Source organism: Periplaneta americana, chromosome 15 (assembly GCF_040183065.1).
Source record: "Periplaneta americana isolate PAMFEO1 chromosome 15, P.americana_PAMFEO1_priV1, whole genome shotgun sequence".
Lineage (NCBI taxonomy): Eukaryota > Metazoa > Arthropoda > Insecta > Blattodea > Blattidae > Periplaneta > Periplaneta americana.
The window spans coordinates 163,624,413-163,644,234 of NC_091131.1; the positions used below are offsets into that span (position 1 = coordinate 163,624,413).

The 19,822-nt window shown below is 36.4% G+C and overlaps 1 protein-coding gene across 3 annotated transcripts in view; it reads left to right on the top strand.

The window, feature by feature from the left end:
* Window positions 1-106: 106 nt before the first annotated feature.
* Window positions 107-19,822, top strand: part of LOC138715492 (protein bunched, class 2/F/G isoform-like) — a 717,347-nt gene continuing 697,631 nt past the window's right edge. Inside the window, exon 1 of one of the 3 annotated variants that reach the window (XM_069848461.1) lies at window positions 107-3,496. In XM_069848461.1, coding sequence (XP_069704562.1) covers window positions 576-3,496 — 2,921 coding nt within the window. In that variant the 5' untranslated portion in view covers window positions 107-575. The remainder of the gene's footprint in view (window positions 3,497-19,822) is intronic. The other 2 variants (XM_069848463.1, XM_069848460.1) reach the window with 2 other exon arrangements.

Consider the following 19,822-nt stretch of genomic DNA (forward strand, 5'->3'; position numbering starts at 1 on the left):
TTTTATCTTTTTTACAAATTAGTAGGTAGTGTACTTCGACATTTATAGTATAATAATATTACGGGAAGTTAGGCTTCAATCCATGGAGATAGAAAATTTGAAACGTTCGTTTCTGCTGTTGGAGTTGACTCCAATGAAATTTAGGTGTATGTTGGCATTGAATACATACTGAGAAGACTGAGTCCTTTTTTTTCTATCCTGGCGAGGAACATATTCATGTGTTCATAATAAAATGTATTTATTGTGTCGCATTACAACAATTTGATTGTTTTAGTTCGTAGAATAACCGATACCCGGGACGAGACTAGTTTTGTACAGTCCCATGATCCTGAGTTGCAGCAGGCAGGCGCCATATTGGCAAGATCTGTATTTCGTTTGTGAATGTGTAAATAAGTGTGTGCTCTTTTGTGTGAATATTGTCCCAAATATAGTGTTTGTGATTTTATCACTTAATGTTGAAGTGCCATGGATTATGTGTGTATTATTACTGTTCCGGTTAGATGACACTAGGAGGAGTAAATTTACTCCCCAACTGAGATTATTTTCGGGAGTAAGTCCCATTGCTACAGCCCAACATGGCTGACAATATAAGTCAAAAATCAAGTAAACCTAACGAGAAAACTAAGTATACCAACGCAATTAATCGTACCACGAGTGAAACAATGCGTCTGGGGGAACCTGAAAAAGTTGTGAACCATCCTACGTCTCTCATATCGTCAACGCCTAATCAGAGAAAGAAAACACCGTCTTTCCAAATAACAAGTGTGACTGTAGGATCTCGTACTAGCAACGACGGAGGTGATGATTCGGCGGATGATTTGGACGAATCTCACACGGATGATATGTCAGATGTTATAGACAATTCAAGAATTACTGACATTGAAAATGAAACCCCTAGTTATTCAGAAGATACGTTTTCTAAGGAGGATGTGTTTTTCAATGCTTCCACAACGTCTCTTGGAACAGCTCCTGTAATCCCAACAAGTTCTCAGTACGGCCTTGCTATAGTTGCTTCAGAAGGTGGAGGTAATATAATTAATGCTGCAGTCGCTTGTGCCAACACTATACCAGGTGGTGACGTTCATGTTAGTGTGACCGATGCAGGAAGTGTTATTAACATAGTGGGTAGTGTGAAAACTCATGAAACAGAAATGAGGGACGCTCATCATGGTGGGCGCAACGAGCGCTTCAAAGTAGTGAAAATTGAAAGCACTGAACCGTTTAAACGTGGACGATGGTTGTGTATGGACTACTTGGATCACACCATGCTTCAGCAGCAGCCCTCACAGCAGGCTGTGATCAACGTAGTGAGATCAAATGATTCGAGCGATACTACAGTAGGATCCGTTCAGTATGTGGGGCCAGACAGTGGTGTGGTTCTTACTGATGGTCCCCTTACCCTTCAAAGTATGGATGAGCAGATAATTAATATCGAACAGTCTCAGTTGAAGTCTTCCGCTGTAACTATGCAAGAACAACATCAGGCAATGGTTGCTGCCCAGCATCAGGTCGCGATGACAGGTCTTACAACAGGACAGAGTACAGCCGGACCCAATAATTTCCCTTCTGTTTCACCAGGGCAGACTTTGCAGCAGGTGCAGCAGTCTGTATCTGCCGGAACTGTGCAACCAACTCAGCAACATGTGTCTGTTACGTCACAAACACATCAAGGTATGCAACAGCAAACACTACAGCAAAGTAATATTCCACAGTCACTTCCACAAAGCATGCAGCAAGTTGTTAGTCAACAACAGTTGCAACAACAGCAACAGAATCAGCAGTCAAATCAACAGCAGAATCTCCAAGGTCAGTCACAGAGTATGTCTGCATCGCAGCAAGTCTTACAACAACAACACCATGCACAGAGTATGTCGCAGGTTCCGATACAACAGAGCATGGTGGCTGGAGGACAGCAGCAGCAGCAGCCCCAGCAAGCGGCGCAGCATCAGAGCTTGCCACCGCAGCAGATACAGCAAGTCATGGCAGCTGCAAATTTGCAACAGATGCAACAGCAGCAACAAATTCAGCAACAGAATTTGGCTCAGCAAATATCGCAACAGCCCCAACAGTCTTTTCAACCCCAGCAAAACCAACAGTTGCAGCAGCCACCTCAGCAGCAGCAGCAACCAACACTGCCTCAACAACAAGTGTCGTCGCAGGGGATGGTTCCTGCCCAGCAACCGCAATCGCAACAACATATCACGGCCCAACCCGGACAGTCGCAAGGTCAGTACTACAGCATACCTTCTTCCACAGTGTCTCAGCAAGTACCCATCTCACAAGGACAGTCTGGGATCCAGATGGTGTCGCAGCAACCTCAGACTTCCATTTCTGCTCAAACTCAAACCATTCAGACTTCCACACCGAGCCAGATGCCATCTCAGCCACAACAGCCACAGAACGTGGGGTCCGTACCGATGCAGACGATGCCACATCACCAGATGCAGGCAGGGACTTCGCAGAATCAGCCAATGCAACAAATTGGTCAGCAGCAGTTACCGTCTCAGACTTCGCAGCAGCATAATATACAGCAGATGCAACAGCAGCAGTACCAGCAGATGCAGCAGCAGGCATCGCAAAACATTCAGCAGCAAGCGATGCAGCAGCCCCAAGTGATGCAGCAGCCTCAGCAAACAATGCCGCAAGTTATGCAACAGCCACAGCAGGCGATACCGCAACAAACAATGCAACAGCCTCCACAGCAAGCAATGCAGCAGCAGCAGCCACAGCAGCAAGCAATGACGCAAGTGATGCAGCAGTCCCAAGCCATGTCACAAGTGTTGCAGCAGCAAGGAATCCCCCAAGTGATACAGCAGTCGCAGCAACCGATGCCACAGCAAGTGATACAGCAGCAACCTCCACCTCAGCAGACATTGCAGCAATCACAAGCGATGCAACAGCAAGCAATGCAGCCCCAAGTGCTGTCTCAGCCCCCACAGGCCATTCAACAGCAGATACATCATTCCGCAAACTTGCAAAACATACAGCAGCAACAAATTCACGTGGGAGGCGTTGCAGGTATTCCGCAGCAGCAGGCTCAGACGTCGATGGCAGCCATGGTACAAGGGCAAAACATGATGTCGGCATCGCAGGGTCAGGGTTTAATTGCTGGGCATCAGATGACCATGGCCGGTGGGCAGCAGGTTCCTCAGCAGGCGCAGCCGGTGGTACCGCAGATGGTACCTGTGTCTAGTTCGGTGTCGAATATTCCAGGCACGTCCGTGGCCCAAACTTTCTCCCATATGCCAGTGAGTCAAGCTTCTGTTCAGACGTTTTCAACACCGGGTACGACCACCGTGTCGTCGCGGACCGTACCAAGTGCATGTTCAGTGAGTGTTGGGTTGGACGGGACAGTGGATCAAGTTACAGGAGTGGGGGTTGCAAGTGCAGTTTGTGGCGACCCATCGGTGGCGTTGCTGGAGTCGTTAGTGGAGGTGACAGCAAATGCAGAGGATATCCAACCTGGAACTGTGACAGCAGGAGAAGATGCAGAGAGGTAAGTTCAGTGATAATTAACTACTTTAATTAGCCTACAATTGAGTTAAACTGTCAAGTGTCATTTAGAACTTGAGAATTTTCACTGCTTTGAGGTGGGACATAGCCTATTTTATCACAAAAATCAGTAATTTACTGTATCTTATTTAAAAGAAGGCCTGTACAAATTATTTCATATTTAATGAAAAAAAAATTACCTTAAGGAAAACTTGATTTTAAGTTGAAGTACATACTTATCTTGCACTGTAGGCTAGGTATTTCAGTATTTAGTCATTCTCTTACCAGTGTATTATAATTTAGCCATTTAATTAGAAATTTTACTGTCTTTTTCAATAAAACTGATGATGTTCATTATATATACTTATTTATCTTTTAGAAGCTGTCAAACAAATTGAATTATGTCTGAGGTGATTCATTCTTATTACCGGTCTCTTGCATAGATTTTTAGTGGTGTTCGTCTTGACATTCTTTTTCTGGGTTCGATTCGAAAATTTAATTTTCTTAATACTTGGTACACTCATGTTTTCATTGATGTTATTACAGTAGTTGCAGTAGCATTCCTACATTAGCCTGCTTGAACTCCTCCCTCTCATGCTACGTAAACTGTTGTGTTCATTTCTTCTGCCTTGAATTTCTTTGGTTACTTCACGAAATCATCTATGATCATAGTTGTGTCGTGTATTTTATAGATGTGCAAATACACATAGCTCTGTGCTTGTAGATACCGGTACCTGAAGAACCTTTCATACTGTATCTTATTCATAGAGTGAGAAGATAAAATTGCCTTGCCTATAGATTGTGGCTGTCATCATGATATTTAATTCGATATATAGCCTAAGTTAGGCTACTTAGTTGCAAATACCATATGGGCCCATAAGACCAGTCTTAGAACTTAACTCTATAGATCTGTATCCGAGTCATTCCATGTCAAATTAGCACAGTTTCGAATTAAAATCTCCCTTGACCTCTCAGATTTTGGTGAAACTTGCTAGGCTGTATAATCAAGTGATCTTACATAGTTATGAATGGAAATAGAAATGTAAGAAAACAATTTTTTTATTCAGAAGTTTTTAAGTAACGTACTGGTATTAATTTTTATAACTTAGGCTTACTATTTTTTTTTTATAAAAGATGCTGCTTCCTGAAGCCGCTAGTTAATTACCATTTTCTCTAGAAACAGATGAGATACAGATATGGACAATGTCTCATTTTAAAGGTGTTTTAATGGGCTTTAATTTAAAGTGTGATATAACAGTGGTGTCAGTATAAAATTATTCTTAAAATTAAAAATTTATAATTCAAATTTCTCGGGAAATTGTATTTTTAAATTTTGAAAAGAATCATAAAAATACTTCATACTATCATCATTTTTAGATCATAATGGGATCAGGTAGCCTATAAGTTTCACATGTAAGGAGAAATAGCATATTCGATTTAGCCTTTGACGAAAGTCAAAGCATTAGACAAATCTGGCTACTTATTTCCAGCAGTTTTAAACAGTATGATATTGGTTAGTATAAATTCTATTTTTAAACTTATTAACCAAACAAAAAATTAGGCTACAAGAACAAATATTTTATCAGCTTACCCTAGAACATTAACATAGTATAGCACTTATAGTCTACTTGATATGCTGGGGGTGGTGGCTACTGCTAGCTCAAGTCTTTCGGTCTTCTGTTTAATACAGGAAGTGCTTCATGACCTCAGCAATCTTCTTCTTTTCAACTTCAGGTAGAATGTAAGCCCGACAAGTTGGTGTGTAAGGATTTACTTTGCAAATTACATCAGTAGAAGCATCCAGAGCACATCAGGTGTTGAGGGCTAATTGAGGACCGTTTTTGCAAAACTTGCTAACTGCAAAATTTGCAAAATTGAGATTTTGGTGGATTTGTTAACATAAAGCAGGCCTCTACAAGATGTCAAAGTTATCTTAGTAAAATTGCATTATTTGTCTTCATTGTAGTGTGTCAAAGTGTGAGGGTTGCATCTATAACCTATTTGTCTTCATTCAGTTTTTTGGTGTCTCCTGTAAAATTTAGTTTTTTCAGTTAGCAAGTTTTGCAAAAATGGTCCTCAAAAGAATGAGAAGATTCTCATGGGTGAAAAAAATGTAACTTTCACTTCATTTTCGTCTCCATTTTTCCCTAAAACATAACTCAATCCCTGTCTGCCATTGTATAAAGAAACTAAATAACCATTCAGTTCACCAAAGTCTAATGTCTGTTCATGGGGGATGACTGGGGCAGAGGCAAACAACTTAACATTGACATTTTTTCCACGCCTTGAGGGAATGAAGGCATGGAGCTTTTTAGTTCCTGGAATTGCCATTAATAATCTTACTGAATATTGTAGTGCCAACTGTCGTTCATTATCTGTGTACTGGTATACTCTTCATGTCATCGCTAATGGAGAGATGTTAGACTTCGGTGAACTGAATGGTTATGTAATTTCTACATACCTACAATGGAAGGTAGTGGTTGAGTTATGTTTTAAGGAAAAATGGAGACGAAAATGAAATGAAAGTTACATTTCTTCACTCATGAGGACCTTCTCATTCTTTTAAATAGCCCTCAACCCTGATGTGCTCTGGATGCTTCTACTGATGTAAATTAATTTGCAAAGTGAATCCTTACACACCAACTTGTCGGGCTTACATATTACCCGAAGTTGAAAAGAAGATTGCTAAGGTCATGAAGCACTTTCTGCACTAAACAAAAAACTGATCTATAGTTAGCAGCAGCTGTAGCCTAGGCTGTATCAGACAAATGATGTTACTGTGCTAGGGTAAGCTGATAAAAGAAATTTTTCTTCTTGTAAATGAAAGTAATTTTTAGTTAGCATATACTTACTAAAAATAGAATTTATATTAATATCATATTGTTAAGAGTGTTGGAAATAAGTCGGCTAGATTTGTCTAACAAATTTTTCTGACAATATATATTTTTCTCAGCATAGCTCAGCAACTTATGGAACGAAAGGACTTAACCATTTTTTAACAACAACTTTTAACCAACTTCCTTTAGAATATAGACTTTTACCAAATTGCCGGTGTTTTAAGAATTGTTTAAAAACACGTTTTTGGGAAGATTATTTATTTTAATTCTCAGTTGATTTATTTATTTCATGGTTTCAAACTTTTTCTTCTTTCTGCCCAAAACTTTATGTTATCTTACTATTTGTTCTTATTTTGCTTTCTTTCATTAAGTTAATTCTTGATATATTGATTGTTTTTCACAGACTGTAGTTTCATGACTTTTCAATTACTTTGTGCAACATATGTATGGGTTCTTGTATAGCCCCTACATATGAGTTATACTCGTTGGGGTGTACTCAATAAATTATAAAAAAAAAAGCTTGATTTTTGTCAAAGGCTGTTTCTCCTTACATGTGAAAATTATACTCTTTGTGTTGTTTGATCCCATTATGATTCCAAAATGAAACTTTTCATGGTGTAAGATGATAGATAAGTTAGTATGAAATTGTTTTGTGATTTTTTAAATATATTTTTTTTTTTATATTACACTAACTTATGCTAAAATGTCAATGAAGGCCAACTGAGAATCAAATTTTACATCCTTAAAGTGTAGGTTATCACGGAAAAGTCATTTCATGTCAAATCGACACATTGATTCTCACTGACGTTCTGCAATTTTGATGAAACTTGCTAATAATTTTTTAAAAACATAATTTTCTGAGAAAATAAACATTTTATTTCATTTTTAAGAAAACATTTTATGTTGTAACCCCTGTCATATTTCACATCAAATTAAAGCCCATTAAAAGAACTTTAGAATGAGACATTGCTCTGGTCTGTACCTCATCTGGTTTCAAAGAAAATGGTAATTAACTACCGTACTTCCAGACAGAGCAATTTTTTATAAAAAATATATAAATTAATACTTTGTAACTTTTGAATGAAAGACACGAAAATTGTTTTCCTACATTTCTATTGCCATTCATAACTATGTAAGATCACTTGAAATAGCATCATCATCATCATCATCTATCAATCACGAATTTAGGCCATTGTTGACCCATTTCGGTTGCAGCTAGACAGGGTCCAGAAGATGTTTTAGTGGGCATCCAGGTCATCATCCCTGAGGGTAATATTAAACCATTAATAAGAGGAAAATTTTCAGGAAAATGTATAATTAGCTTTTATCGGTACAGTTAGGACCTATAAAACATATCCTAGCAAATTCAATAAGCTAAGAAAACTGTTTAATAAGGGAAAATTTTCATGAAAATGTATAATATCAGCACAATTATAGAAACTTTGCAGAATCAATAAGCTTTAAAAAAAACTTGATAAGAAGCAGATTTTCAGAAAGTTTTCATTACTACTGTAGATACTGTGCATAATCTAGGCCTTCAGTGAGCAGCAAATAGACTGATGTGTTCCATGATAGTAGTGAAGTGCCACAGAAGATCAGGCAAGTCTGCAGTACAGTGTAGCCAAAGTTAAACCTACTTACGAGGATTTCTCTCGTAAGTTATTACAAATAAACACTTAAAAAGTAAAAGTAATTTACTCACCCCATGTCATGCAAGGAGATGCTGGAACTGTCTGCCTCTATTTTCCATATGTTTGCGCCATCTGCTTATGAAATTAACCGTTACACTATGCAGTTTGCTCTGATAAATAGAAAAAAAAAATTCACGAATGTTTCAGTTCATCAGAAATGTGTGGACTTGTCTTTAATGTTTCCCAGAGATGATAATCACAGGGGATTAAATCAGGGGACCAAGAGGTCATTATGTTGCTAGTGATCACATTATTATGAAACATGGCATGAATAATCAGTTGTATGTGCTGTGACAGAGTCCTCCTGGAAAGCTACAAAACTACATTCTGTCTCAGTTAATTGTGCAAAAAACTATTGTAAAATTAGATTCACATCCTATTACAGCTGTTTCCTAAAAAGAAAGAAATTGCACCTATTATTCTTTCACCGCTAACAGTGTACTGTTCTTCTGTTTTCTGATGATGCAGAGCTTCCTCATGAAGCAGGTTAGGTTTTTCAGCACTCTAGTATGGGTTGTTTTGTGTATTAACATACCCATGTAGGTGGAACATACTTCGTACAAAAACAAAATGAAATTACATTCAAGTTCTCTACTCAGAATCCAGTCACAGAATTTACTCCTGGATGCAGGATCACCTGGTTTAAGTTCTTGCACTACAGTAATTTTAGAGGGTTTTAACCTCAGTAATTTCGTAGCCATTCAAAAAGAGCCATAGGAAATTTCAATTTGCTGCAGAAGATACCTTCCGGTAAGTGACTTTTTGAAGGGTTTTTCCAGAGAATGTCCAATGTTATTTAGAGTTTCTTCTATGAACATAGTATGTTGCTTTCTGGGCTTTTTATCTTGAACACTTTCCGTTTCACGAAATTTATTTACCAATCTAGGCCTATGAATCGTTTTTCGACCTAAACTTGTAATGCTAGAAAATCTCTTTTGAAATGATCTCCTTATAGCCCAAGTTGATTCCATACACACATACGAATCATACATAATACTCTTTGTGGAATGGAATACGGTACCTGAATTCAGCTGTATTAACTTAGACACTCTTTGAATAATTTTGCCTAAAGAACATGTACTTATTCTGCAAAATTATAACACAGATTGACGTGACATGATGTGACTTTCAGACAATGGGTTTCACAATCAGTTGTATAGGGTGCTATTAGTTTGACTTGCAGTGAACAAATGGGCCAAGCATAGGGGTTCAGTGCGTATTGTTTACCCAGTAAAACGATCTTAGGAAAACAAAAGTGAAGAAAAAAGTGTCAAATCATAAAAAAAAAAGTGTGCCATCAATGTAGTGAGCCCTATTTGTCTATTGGTTTGACTTGGACTGGTAAAATCCAGCATGACCATCACCTGTGAGTCATTCCACGTCAAATCGGATAGCAACAAAACATGACCTTCTCGTAAATTGTTGAATTTTTTTTAATGAATTCTAGATATCAAGGAGAGACATATTATTTTATTTCTACAATTTCTACAATTATTATTTGAGTATTTGAAATTACGCAAAGTATGTGCTCACTGTTACATAAGCTCACTTGGAACTTTGTGTCCACATACAGTTGAGATTTTGGGTTTGGAGCATTTGAAAGACTAAATACAATACCTTTTATTACTTTAGACCTATCACAAATAAATTTAATTTTTAGCTTAATTTTTTAATCATTTCTTTTTCAAAGTAAAATTACTGTACTTGTTTTTTTGAAACATGGGACATGACAGGAGCGTTACGTTGGAAAAACAACTGAATGTCACATAGCGTGGTAGGTCTGTTGCTATGGTAACAATGGTTGAGTTGCCAAACTTACCGTTTCCATGTGGCGAGTGCTTAATAGCTCTCTTGGGGACATTTATTGTGCACACAATGTTAGCATTGTCGATTTTTGTACTGTTTTCTTACCTTCACGTCAATTGTCAATGAATGTTTTAACATCAGCCATCTTAATGACAGTTGCTAGCTTCCATCAGCTGGCAGTGTGGTAGTCCATATTGGCAACATAGCACTGTAGTTCCAACTGTCATGTCCCATCTTTTAAAAAAACAAGTATACATTAAATAGCCAAGTTAAAAATCTGAAAAAATATAGACTTGATCTCCGATGTATTATCTGTAGACTACTGCATTTAAAAATGTGGGATCTGCATTCATACATTTGCAACAATTTATTTTCCGAAGGCATGCATGCGCTAGTGATCCTCAGCTAATGAACCATTTGCGGCCTTAGGCTTACAACACATGTGCTAGAAACACGAGGAAAATTTTACGGAATGCAAAGAAAATGTACAAGTTGAAAATTACATAGTTATTGCAGACTTTTCTGAAAATTATTCTTTTGTAATAAAAGATTCAGTACAAGGTGTGCTTTGGAACAACTGCCAAGCTCCAATACATCCTTTTGTAGTATATTTCAAAGAAGGTACAGAAATTAGTCACAAAAGTATTGTAGTCATCTTAGAAAGCATGAAACATGACACCGATTCCTTTCACTTTTTTTCAGTTTGAAGCATTCAATTTCTTAAAGCAAGAATTCAACGATACGAGAAAAATTATCTACTTTTATGATGGATCAAATTTACAATATAAAAATAAAAATAATTTTAAACATATCTGCTTACATGAAGACGATTATGGTATTAGTGCTGAATGGCAACATCGCATGGTAAAGGTTCATGTGATGACATTAGAGGAGACTGCTATTACACTGTCAAATGTTAGCCTTTAAAAATTAATTTTCATAAATGGAAAAATATATTCAGTTGGTATCTAATGTTGAGCAGTTGTTCAAGCTCTTGCATTTCAATACTTACAGCTGGAAGACTGGAAAATTGAATAAAAGTTGACAGAGATGAAGATGTTGTTGATCCATATTTCCATTAAGGTTACAAAACAGGCATGTAGGGTTTCTGCAATACCAGTTCTGTGTAAATGTTTACTGAAGCAATCATGGTCTGCAAGTAATCTGAATGTAGCCACTGCAGATTTTCGTGGAAATTCGATTATTAAATTACTGTAGATGTACATCCTTTTTTTTCTCACTAGCCGTACTCGTGCGGTCCGCTGCACCCGTTAGAAATAAATATAAAGTAATTACATAATTAAAATAGGACATTTGATCCAGGGAACATTCGTGTTTGATAGAAGGATAAATCGTTTATTATGTTACTTAATTTAAATTGAATTTGCATAATTAAAATGCGATCATTTTGATCCAGAAACCACTCATTTGGTCATAAAAATTAGTTTAGGAAATACAGGAAACGAATATACAGAATAGCCTATCAAGTTTTCTGTGCATAAGAATCTATTTTAATCTTACCTGTCCTTGATTCACTCAGAAGTTACTGTAAAAACATTATAGCATTATGTCCATCCAGAGAAACTACACTTTCCAATGGTGAAATAATAATTAATTATACAAATCGGTTAATTTAGCTTCCGATATTACTTCATACAAACACAGAAACATTCTCTGTAGGCTATCTTTCATAGCTTTCGATTGTTGCTGTCCAAGGCCCCTTATATACGAAGTCATTTGTTTTTTAATTCATTACACGGCCTTAGATGGCAGTTATTTTAATTTTAAAACTCATTTATCTCATTAAATATCAGTCCTATCAACATTTTTCAAGCAATAAAACTTATCGGAAATTATTTTTAAAGAAACTTTTGTTATGTAACATTTTTCACAAAAATCAATAATAAGCGAGATATTTCGATTTATTTAATTCAGGCCCCCTTATAACCCCCCTTTTAAATAACGTATTTTGAATGCCATATAGCCTAAAATCTAAGTTACAATGAACTTAATTTATATTCCAATTTTCATTGAAATCCGTTCAGCCATTATCGCGTGAAAAGGTAACAAACATACAGACAGACAGACAAACAGAAATTTAAAAAAGCGATTTTCGGTTTCAGGGTGGTTAATTATATGTTAGGACCAATTATTTTTGGAAAATCGAAAATTACCAGAAACATTTCGGCTACAGATTTATTATTAGTATAGATTTACTTTAGAAGCATTGTAATTTTTTATTAAATTCTTATGTGCTGACCTTATTAATCTTTTACTAGAGTAGTAAGACACAGATGGGTAGGCTATAGATAACTTTGGAAAAATATTGCTTATCTTTCTTGCCAAAAAATGAGCTCCCACCCCCACAGTGTGCATTGATCCATTGAAGTATTGAAATGTTATGACACTATAGAATACTGAGCTCTTTTGCTGTTACATCATTTACTAATACAAGATAATGATGATATTGAATATATGGCAAAAAAAAAAAAAGTAGGCCTAGGTGAAGAGTTTGAAAAATGGGGGCTAAAGATATACAAAATTTAGTTGTATTGGAAAAGAAGTAGAATAATATAATTTTGAAAATGGAGATGAAATGGTAGCTTATATGGAACACGCTTATTTAGGCTTGAAAATAAATTTGGAAATAATCGTACAAAAATTAAAAATAGAATTACCCAAACTAGAAAAGCTCTAAATTTCTTAAATTCTATTTGGTGTGGTAACATAATAAAGAAAAGAAAATTGTACATTTATATAACTATCATACAGAGTATCCTGACAGAACTATCATATAAAGTAGGGTCAGAGATTTGGCATTTATCAACCAGGGAAACTAGCAAAAATTGCATGTGCAGAAATAGATGTTTTGAAGAGATCAGCAAGAAAATCTTTGCTAGAAAGAATTAAAAACATGAAAGTGTAAAAGAAATTATGGAAGTGAAAGATAATCTCTATATTTGAGATGTTATTGAACAAAAACTATTGCATTGGTTTGTACATGTTAAAAAAGAATGTCGGAAGAAAGATTGCCTGAATTAATAAGAGAATGGGTACCAGTGAAAAGAAGAAAAAGAGGAAGTCCAAAAAAGACTTTGACTGGAAGGAGTTTAGAAGCAGCAAGCAATGAAGTTCAGAAATTTCAAAGAATACCAATATATGAACAGAAAGAAATGTTATTTCGGCACTAGAAGACTGTGTATAGTCTACATCAGGTGTTATACAAATATAGCTGCTTTTGAATCTGATAGTATCGCAGTCTTTTCGAGTTTATCATTTTCATACAGCAGATTTTGTAAACTTGAAAGAATAGCTAACATTTCATCATCAAAATAATTGTTGTTTTACAGTGCACTGCATTGAGCTATGAAGCATTAGCACTTGAGCCTTCTAGTATTTAGAAACAATGGCAGTTCTCAGTTGGAGATGGCACTGCAGGATAACAGATGTTTATAATCCATGTTATCTTCACTGTTGCATAAAAACAGGTTGAAAAGAAGAGGCAAAATTTTTAGTCTATTGCCGTGTAAGGCGAGACATTAGTGACCAGAAGCTATTCAAAATGAGGCAATCTCTGATCGTCTTGAGCCTTGGATTGTTAATTCTGGGATTTCATATAGCCAACACTTCTTGTTGGTGTTGCACTTTGAAGTCTGATGTCATTACGATCTTGGTTCTTGATCAAATATATTATCTCACAACTGATGGATGGTATATGTTATGTCTTGTAGTTTGTGAGATGTAATATGTGATCTCTCTCTCTTTTTTTTTTTTGTAAGGTAGTCTGCTGTTCCATTGCTTCTGTTGTTGCAATGGGATGGTACCAATGGTAAGGCAGTATTTTTGCCATAGTTCTGAAAAGAAGATATGATATAGGTATTTACTCTCTCTAGTGATTATTGTGTTTGAATTTAAGATGGCTTGAATGGCTGCTGAAGAGTCACATAAGATGACAGCTTTCGTAAATTTGTTTATTCTATATAGGCTATCTGGTTTGGTTTATGTTGAAACAGACTGTTAGAAAGAGGAAGTTTTTTTCTCCCCAAAGACCTGCTTCTACTCCTACTGAACACAATGCAAAACCCTCATTAAGGCTTAGAATTTTTCAGAAGAACTAATCATTGTTAACCTTCTTCCTAGCTGCTTTGGTCAATTAGTGGCTATTTGTGAGTTATTTTAGTTATTGAATTGAAATAGATTCTGTGTTGGTAGATCTATATCCTTTGTCATTTAATATTGGTGATTTCACTTGCATTTGTGATTTTTCAAGTTGGTGTTAGGAAAAAAAAAAGGCAGAAGTTTATAGTCAGATGGTAGGGAAATGGTTCTACTGTAAATGTACATAAGTTCTTCACTGAAGAATATGAAGCACTGAAAACTGTAAAGCCAACAATATTTGTCGCCAATATCATGGAAAGAACAGCTGCTGCTACTGGCATATCTTGGCGCATGCTGCAAGGGTATTTAATGAGAACGATCCTGGAAAGAAATGACCGAATAGAACTTCTGAAAAAGTAGTCGTCAATTTTATCATTACTTCTACCATAAGACGAGCTGTTTATTTTCTTCATTCTGATGAATACATTTCCTCCCTAGCTTAGAAAATTTGAGAGAGGCTTCTTTAAAGGAAACTGACTTAAATTCCACAGAAGTACTAGTAGATGGGCTTTCCGACAAATATTAAAAGTTTAACTTAAATTCCTCTATGGACGAAAGTATTTCATGGGATGGAAAGATCTGCATGGTTTGTAAAAGATTGTATTTCCTTAGAAAAATGATGGAGTTGAGATCTACTGGTTGACGAGTTACATATTGTAAATGATCTGCTAGTTAATATCTTGTCTAGGGTTCGCTTATTCGCGGATGATTGTATGTTATACAGGGAAATAAAAAGTCATGAAGATACTACTCTTCTCCAGAATGACCTCAATAGAATAAATGATTGGGCAATAGCCAACAAAATGAAAATAAATTCTCTAAAGAGCAAAGCCATCAGCTTTACAAGGAAAAGAAATAAAATAGTCGCATCGTATACGTTAGGGGGTGAAACCATTCCGGAAGTTAACAAATGTAAATACCTCGGAATAACAATTAGCAGCGATCTCGGCTGGGGGGAACACGTAACAGACACAGCGGGAAAAGCATGGAGAGCGTTACACTTTGTGATGAGGGTACTAAGAAAAGGTTCTGATAAATCCAAAGAGATTGCATATAAATCACTAGTACGTCCAGTAATGGAATATGGTGCTGCATGTTGGGATCCTTACAGAATAGAACATATTAAGACACTGGAAAAGATTAAAAAACGGGCTCTTAAGTGTTGTCGGAAAAATTCACCATTAAAATGGGACACACTCACGGACAGGAGAACGCGAATTTGATTATGCGCACTGTTCAAAACATACAGAGGTGAGCCTGCCTGGAAAGAAATAAAAAATAGGTTGCAGCCGCCAAATTACTCTTCAAGGAACGACCACTCATATAAATTGAGGGAAAGAAGACAGAGGACGGACACTGGAAAGTTTTCTTTTCTCATTCGTACTATCAGGGACTGGAATGCTTTACCTGCAGACTTTCTAAAGGCTTTACCAACAACCAAAAATGTATTTAAAAATAGGCTTAAGGACATTACTAATAGACGGTAATTATACACAGTATTTAAAGGGTGTAAATGATATGTTGTTATTGAAGTGTTGTATCAGTGAAGAATTATGTTGTGTCAGTGAAGTGTGTTGTATCAGTGAAGAAGTATGTCGTGTCAGTGAAGTGTGCTGTGTAAATGAAACGTGTTCCTGTCAGTGAAGCTGTATAGGTTATAGTGGCAGTGCAAAGTATTTGAACAGTGAAATGTTTTTGAAGTGTTAGTGAAATCAGAATAGAATCAGTGAAATGTGTCGTAGTTCCAGTGCAGTGAGTGAGTTGACAGAGAAATGAGTGTAATGTTGAAAGGTACTTGTGCAGATATGAACATATACTCGTGAGTTTTAGTTCGATCTTAGTTTTAAGATACAAACTAGAATATTTCAAATGTTATTTTAAGTGATCGTTTCATTTAATTTAGTATATTCCCTGTTGTTATTATTATTATTATTATTATTATTATTATTATTATTAATTATTAGTATTATCATTAATTGTATTTTTAATTAATAAGTTTATTATTGTCATTATTGAGTGTAATTAGTTACCACTGCCACCGGGTATATACCCATTGCAGTGTGAATAAATACATACAAATATTTGAATGAAATCTAAGTGAATGTAAATCACACAAAAGACGAAGATGATCATTATGATCTCCCTTTTAAAGTTCCCCTAGGTAAAGGAGAGTGATTCATGATTGTATGTGCCATCTCCTCAACTGGATTCGTTCCCAGTCCCTCCTGGATTTTCAGTCTAAATCCACCAGAGACTACCATGAGGAAAGGGATGATAATTTCAAGAATGCTTCCTCGAGTAGCATAGACAACTCATTGTACCACTCTATTTGGCCACTGATATTGTCAACGATAAAATCAGATATGTAGGCATGGTTACTTATAACATAATGTAAATTATGACCTGCATGCAACAAAATCGGTGTTTTGTGAACTTAGGTACAAAGTTAAAAACTTCACATTAAGATCTATGAAGTAGACACACTAGCCCCTACAGTCCAACATGTCTTTTTTAGGTTACAGCACCGTTTGCTTTCACCGGTAACTCAAGTCTGGTCACATTCATAATGGAAAACTCTATATCTAATGCGACTATCACCTTATCATTGCGACTTTAATGACTTCGAACTCATATGTGGACAAATAATGGAAAATGTTTTTAAATATAATGTATTGTTTAAATCTAGTGGTGTTAAAACATTGTTTGAGGAAGCTATGTCAGGGGTTACTGTGGAAAACTAAGCCGAATTCCAGAAGGTTATTTTTAAGAGATAAATAAATTGCATGTGTGAATTAATTATAAGTGAGCATTTTAATAACTGTTGATTTATAAATGGGAATATGTAGAACTGCATGTAATTAATAGCCTATATTTTAATAGTAGTTCATTACTAATAACTACACTATTAAGAATTGTATATAAGAATAATTAATACACCAATTAAAGTTACATAATAACATTTCTTTAATAGCTAGGGGGCGGATTCATATGCACTAAAAATGGCAAATATGCATGCACATATACACTTAAAAACCAGGATGTATGCACTAAAAATAACAAAATATGCACTGTTAATACTCTGCCGAGCAAAAAAAACGCAACACTTGAATAAATTTGAAATATCAGAACATAATACAAATTATAACATTACTGTGTGCTTCTATGGACCTGTTTATGGTAGGCAAGTGTTAATTCATGTTTTGGGAAGAAAAGTATACCCATTGGGTCGTTTGTGATACCCTCTTTGCCACTTACTGTCCCATACTATATATTTATTGCTGTGGCATTAAAATTTACAACCCTAAACCCAAGCAGCTAAAACAAAGTTACTACACTATAGTTTTCTTTTTTTGCTTATAATGGAATTCTGTGATATTGAACTCAGTTTTAAACAACATTTAAGAGAGTTAAGATGCCCTTAAGCCCCGAGAACGCCGTTCTCCGCTAGAGCAGTCATGTTGGAAAAAGATGACCGCAGCTTATGTTATGTGGCTCAGGTGTTGCATACATGGCCCCTTAGCTCTTGAAGAGTATCTGAAGCATGTTGACGGACATTCCTTCCTAAAATGTCCCACAGATGATCAATTGGGTTGAGATCCGGACTGCGTGATGGCCATTGCATGAGTTGGATCCCTACTTCATTGAGGTACTGGAGGATGTATCGCGCCACACGAGGACGTGTATTGTCCTGCATGAGCATGAAATTGTCACCAATAAATGATGCAAAAGGAAGAACATGTTGCCCATGAATTTCTTCAATGTAGTGATGGGCAGTAAGAAACCCACTGATGTCTGTCCACACCATCACTGAACTGCCCTGAAATGCTGTCCTTGATGAAACGTTGCATGGAGAATACCTTTCGCTAGTTCTCCACACTCTTTCTCTTCCATCTTGGAATCTGAGGCAGAATCGGGACTCATCTGAGGACAAAACTGTTCCCCACTGTTTGTCAGCCCATTCCTGATGTTCCCTTGAAAATTGTAAGCGAGCTTGACGATGTTGTCTTGTAAGTTCTGGGCCAAGGGCAGATCTTCTGGAGATCAGGCCAGCGTCATGTAACCTCCTCCTCACAGTCCACTCACTGACATTCACACCTCGCACTTGGTCTAGTTGATTTCTGGCTTCGACCGCAGTGGTGTGGCAGTTACGCAGCACTGGTCATCTATAGCAAGAAGTTGACCTTTTCCCACCATATCTCTGTCTTCGAGAATATGAAGCATGTTCCTTGTACCTTTGCACTGTACATGAAACTGTCGATGGAGTTGTATGCAACACCTGAGCCACATAACGTAAACTGCGGTCATCCTCTATCAACGCGACTGCTCTAGCAGCGTTCATGGGGCTTAACGGCATCTTAACTCACTTAAATGTTGTTTAAAACTGAGTTCAATATCACAGAATTCCATTATAAGCAAAAAAAGAAAACTATAGTGTAGTAACTTTGTTTTAGCTGCTTGGGTTTAGGGTTGTAAATTTTAATGCCACAGCAATAAATATATAGTATGGGACAGTAAGTGGCAAAGAGGGTATCACAAACGACCCAATGGGTATACTTTTCTTCCCAAAACATGAATTAACACTTGCCTACCATAAACAGGCCCATAGAAGCACACAGAAATGTTATAATTTGTATTACAGATTGATATTTCAAATTTATTCAAGTGTTGCGTTTTTTTTGCTCGGCAATGTATAAAAAAACTTATTTTATTCTAAGCAAATTATTATTATTGACGGTTTCTCTGCTGTGCATAAGAATATATAGAGACCATCAGTTAAAGTTAAGTGTCCTTCAACCCACCACTGAAGCAGTAAAGTAGCCACATTCAATTAGTAGGCTAGCGGTGTCAGAGAGGACGGAAGCTTTGTAGTTTCAATAATTTTAATTATGTCGCGCTGTCCATTGTCATCGTCAAGTTTTTTCAAGGCTGCTCCAATAACTCCACGCGGAGTGTATAAACCAGAGTTGCAAATTTTAGCAGTGTGTCTTGTTCTAGTTCACAGTGAAAATTAATTATATTACAGTTCTTTAAATAATTAATTTAAAATAAATAATCTAAATAATATAAATAATCTTCAAATTAACTCATGCTTTGAGCAATTAAGCCTAGCCCATATCCATGTTATATTAATATATAGCAGCAACAAACAAGACGTGACAACGTCGCATTTTCATTTTATTATCGGTGCATGCAATAAAGACCTACAAATCTTAAAAGGAATGCCGCTGCCTAATAATTAAACGAGGCAACTATACACTTCTGGTACATTTTCCGTTAGACATAGTTGATAAAACTGAGTCAAAATTGATCATTTTCTTGCACCTAAGCTGTTCTAAAATAAATTCAGTTTACACATCATCGAGTTTTCTCTGACTTGTCACCACAATACAATTCTGATTTGCCACATCAGCAAGTAGTAGAAGACAGAAAATTGCATAATTGAGCCTCTATTATTGTTGATAGGTGGGGTAATTCGAGATTAGTAAGCGGCGCAAAGAAATCTATCAACATTTCCTGCAATTTACACGTCGATCATATTGCAGTGATCTTGTGACAACTGTCAAAATCTTATGCATGTTACATAAGGCTGCTTCCTCTTTTGGTTATCTGTTCCTTTAATCTCAACTTTTATTCACTTCCATTCATCATAACATCTCTATAGCTTACATTTGCACAGAGTCAGCAGTGCATTTCATTGTTGGTTGCCATGGAATTGTCCACAATGATTCGCTGACAATTGTGTACTGTCTGCATGTTGTCAGATTGCAATAAATAAAATATAACTACTGTAATGTGTTTCAATGTCTGTGTTCTTCTGTATTTAATTTTTGCAATTTT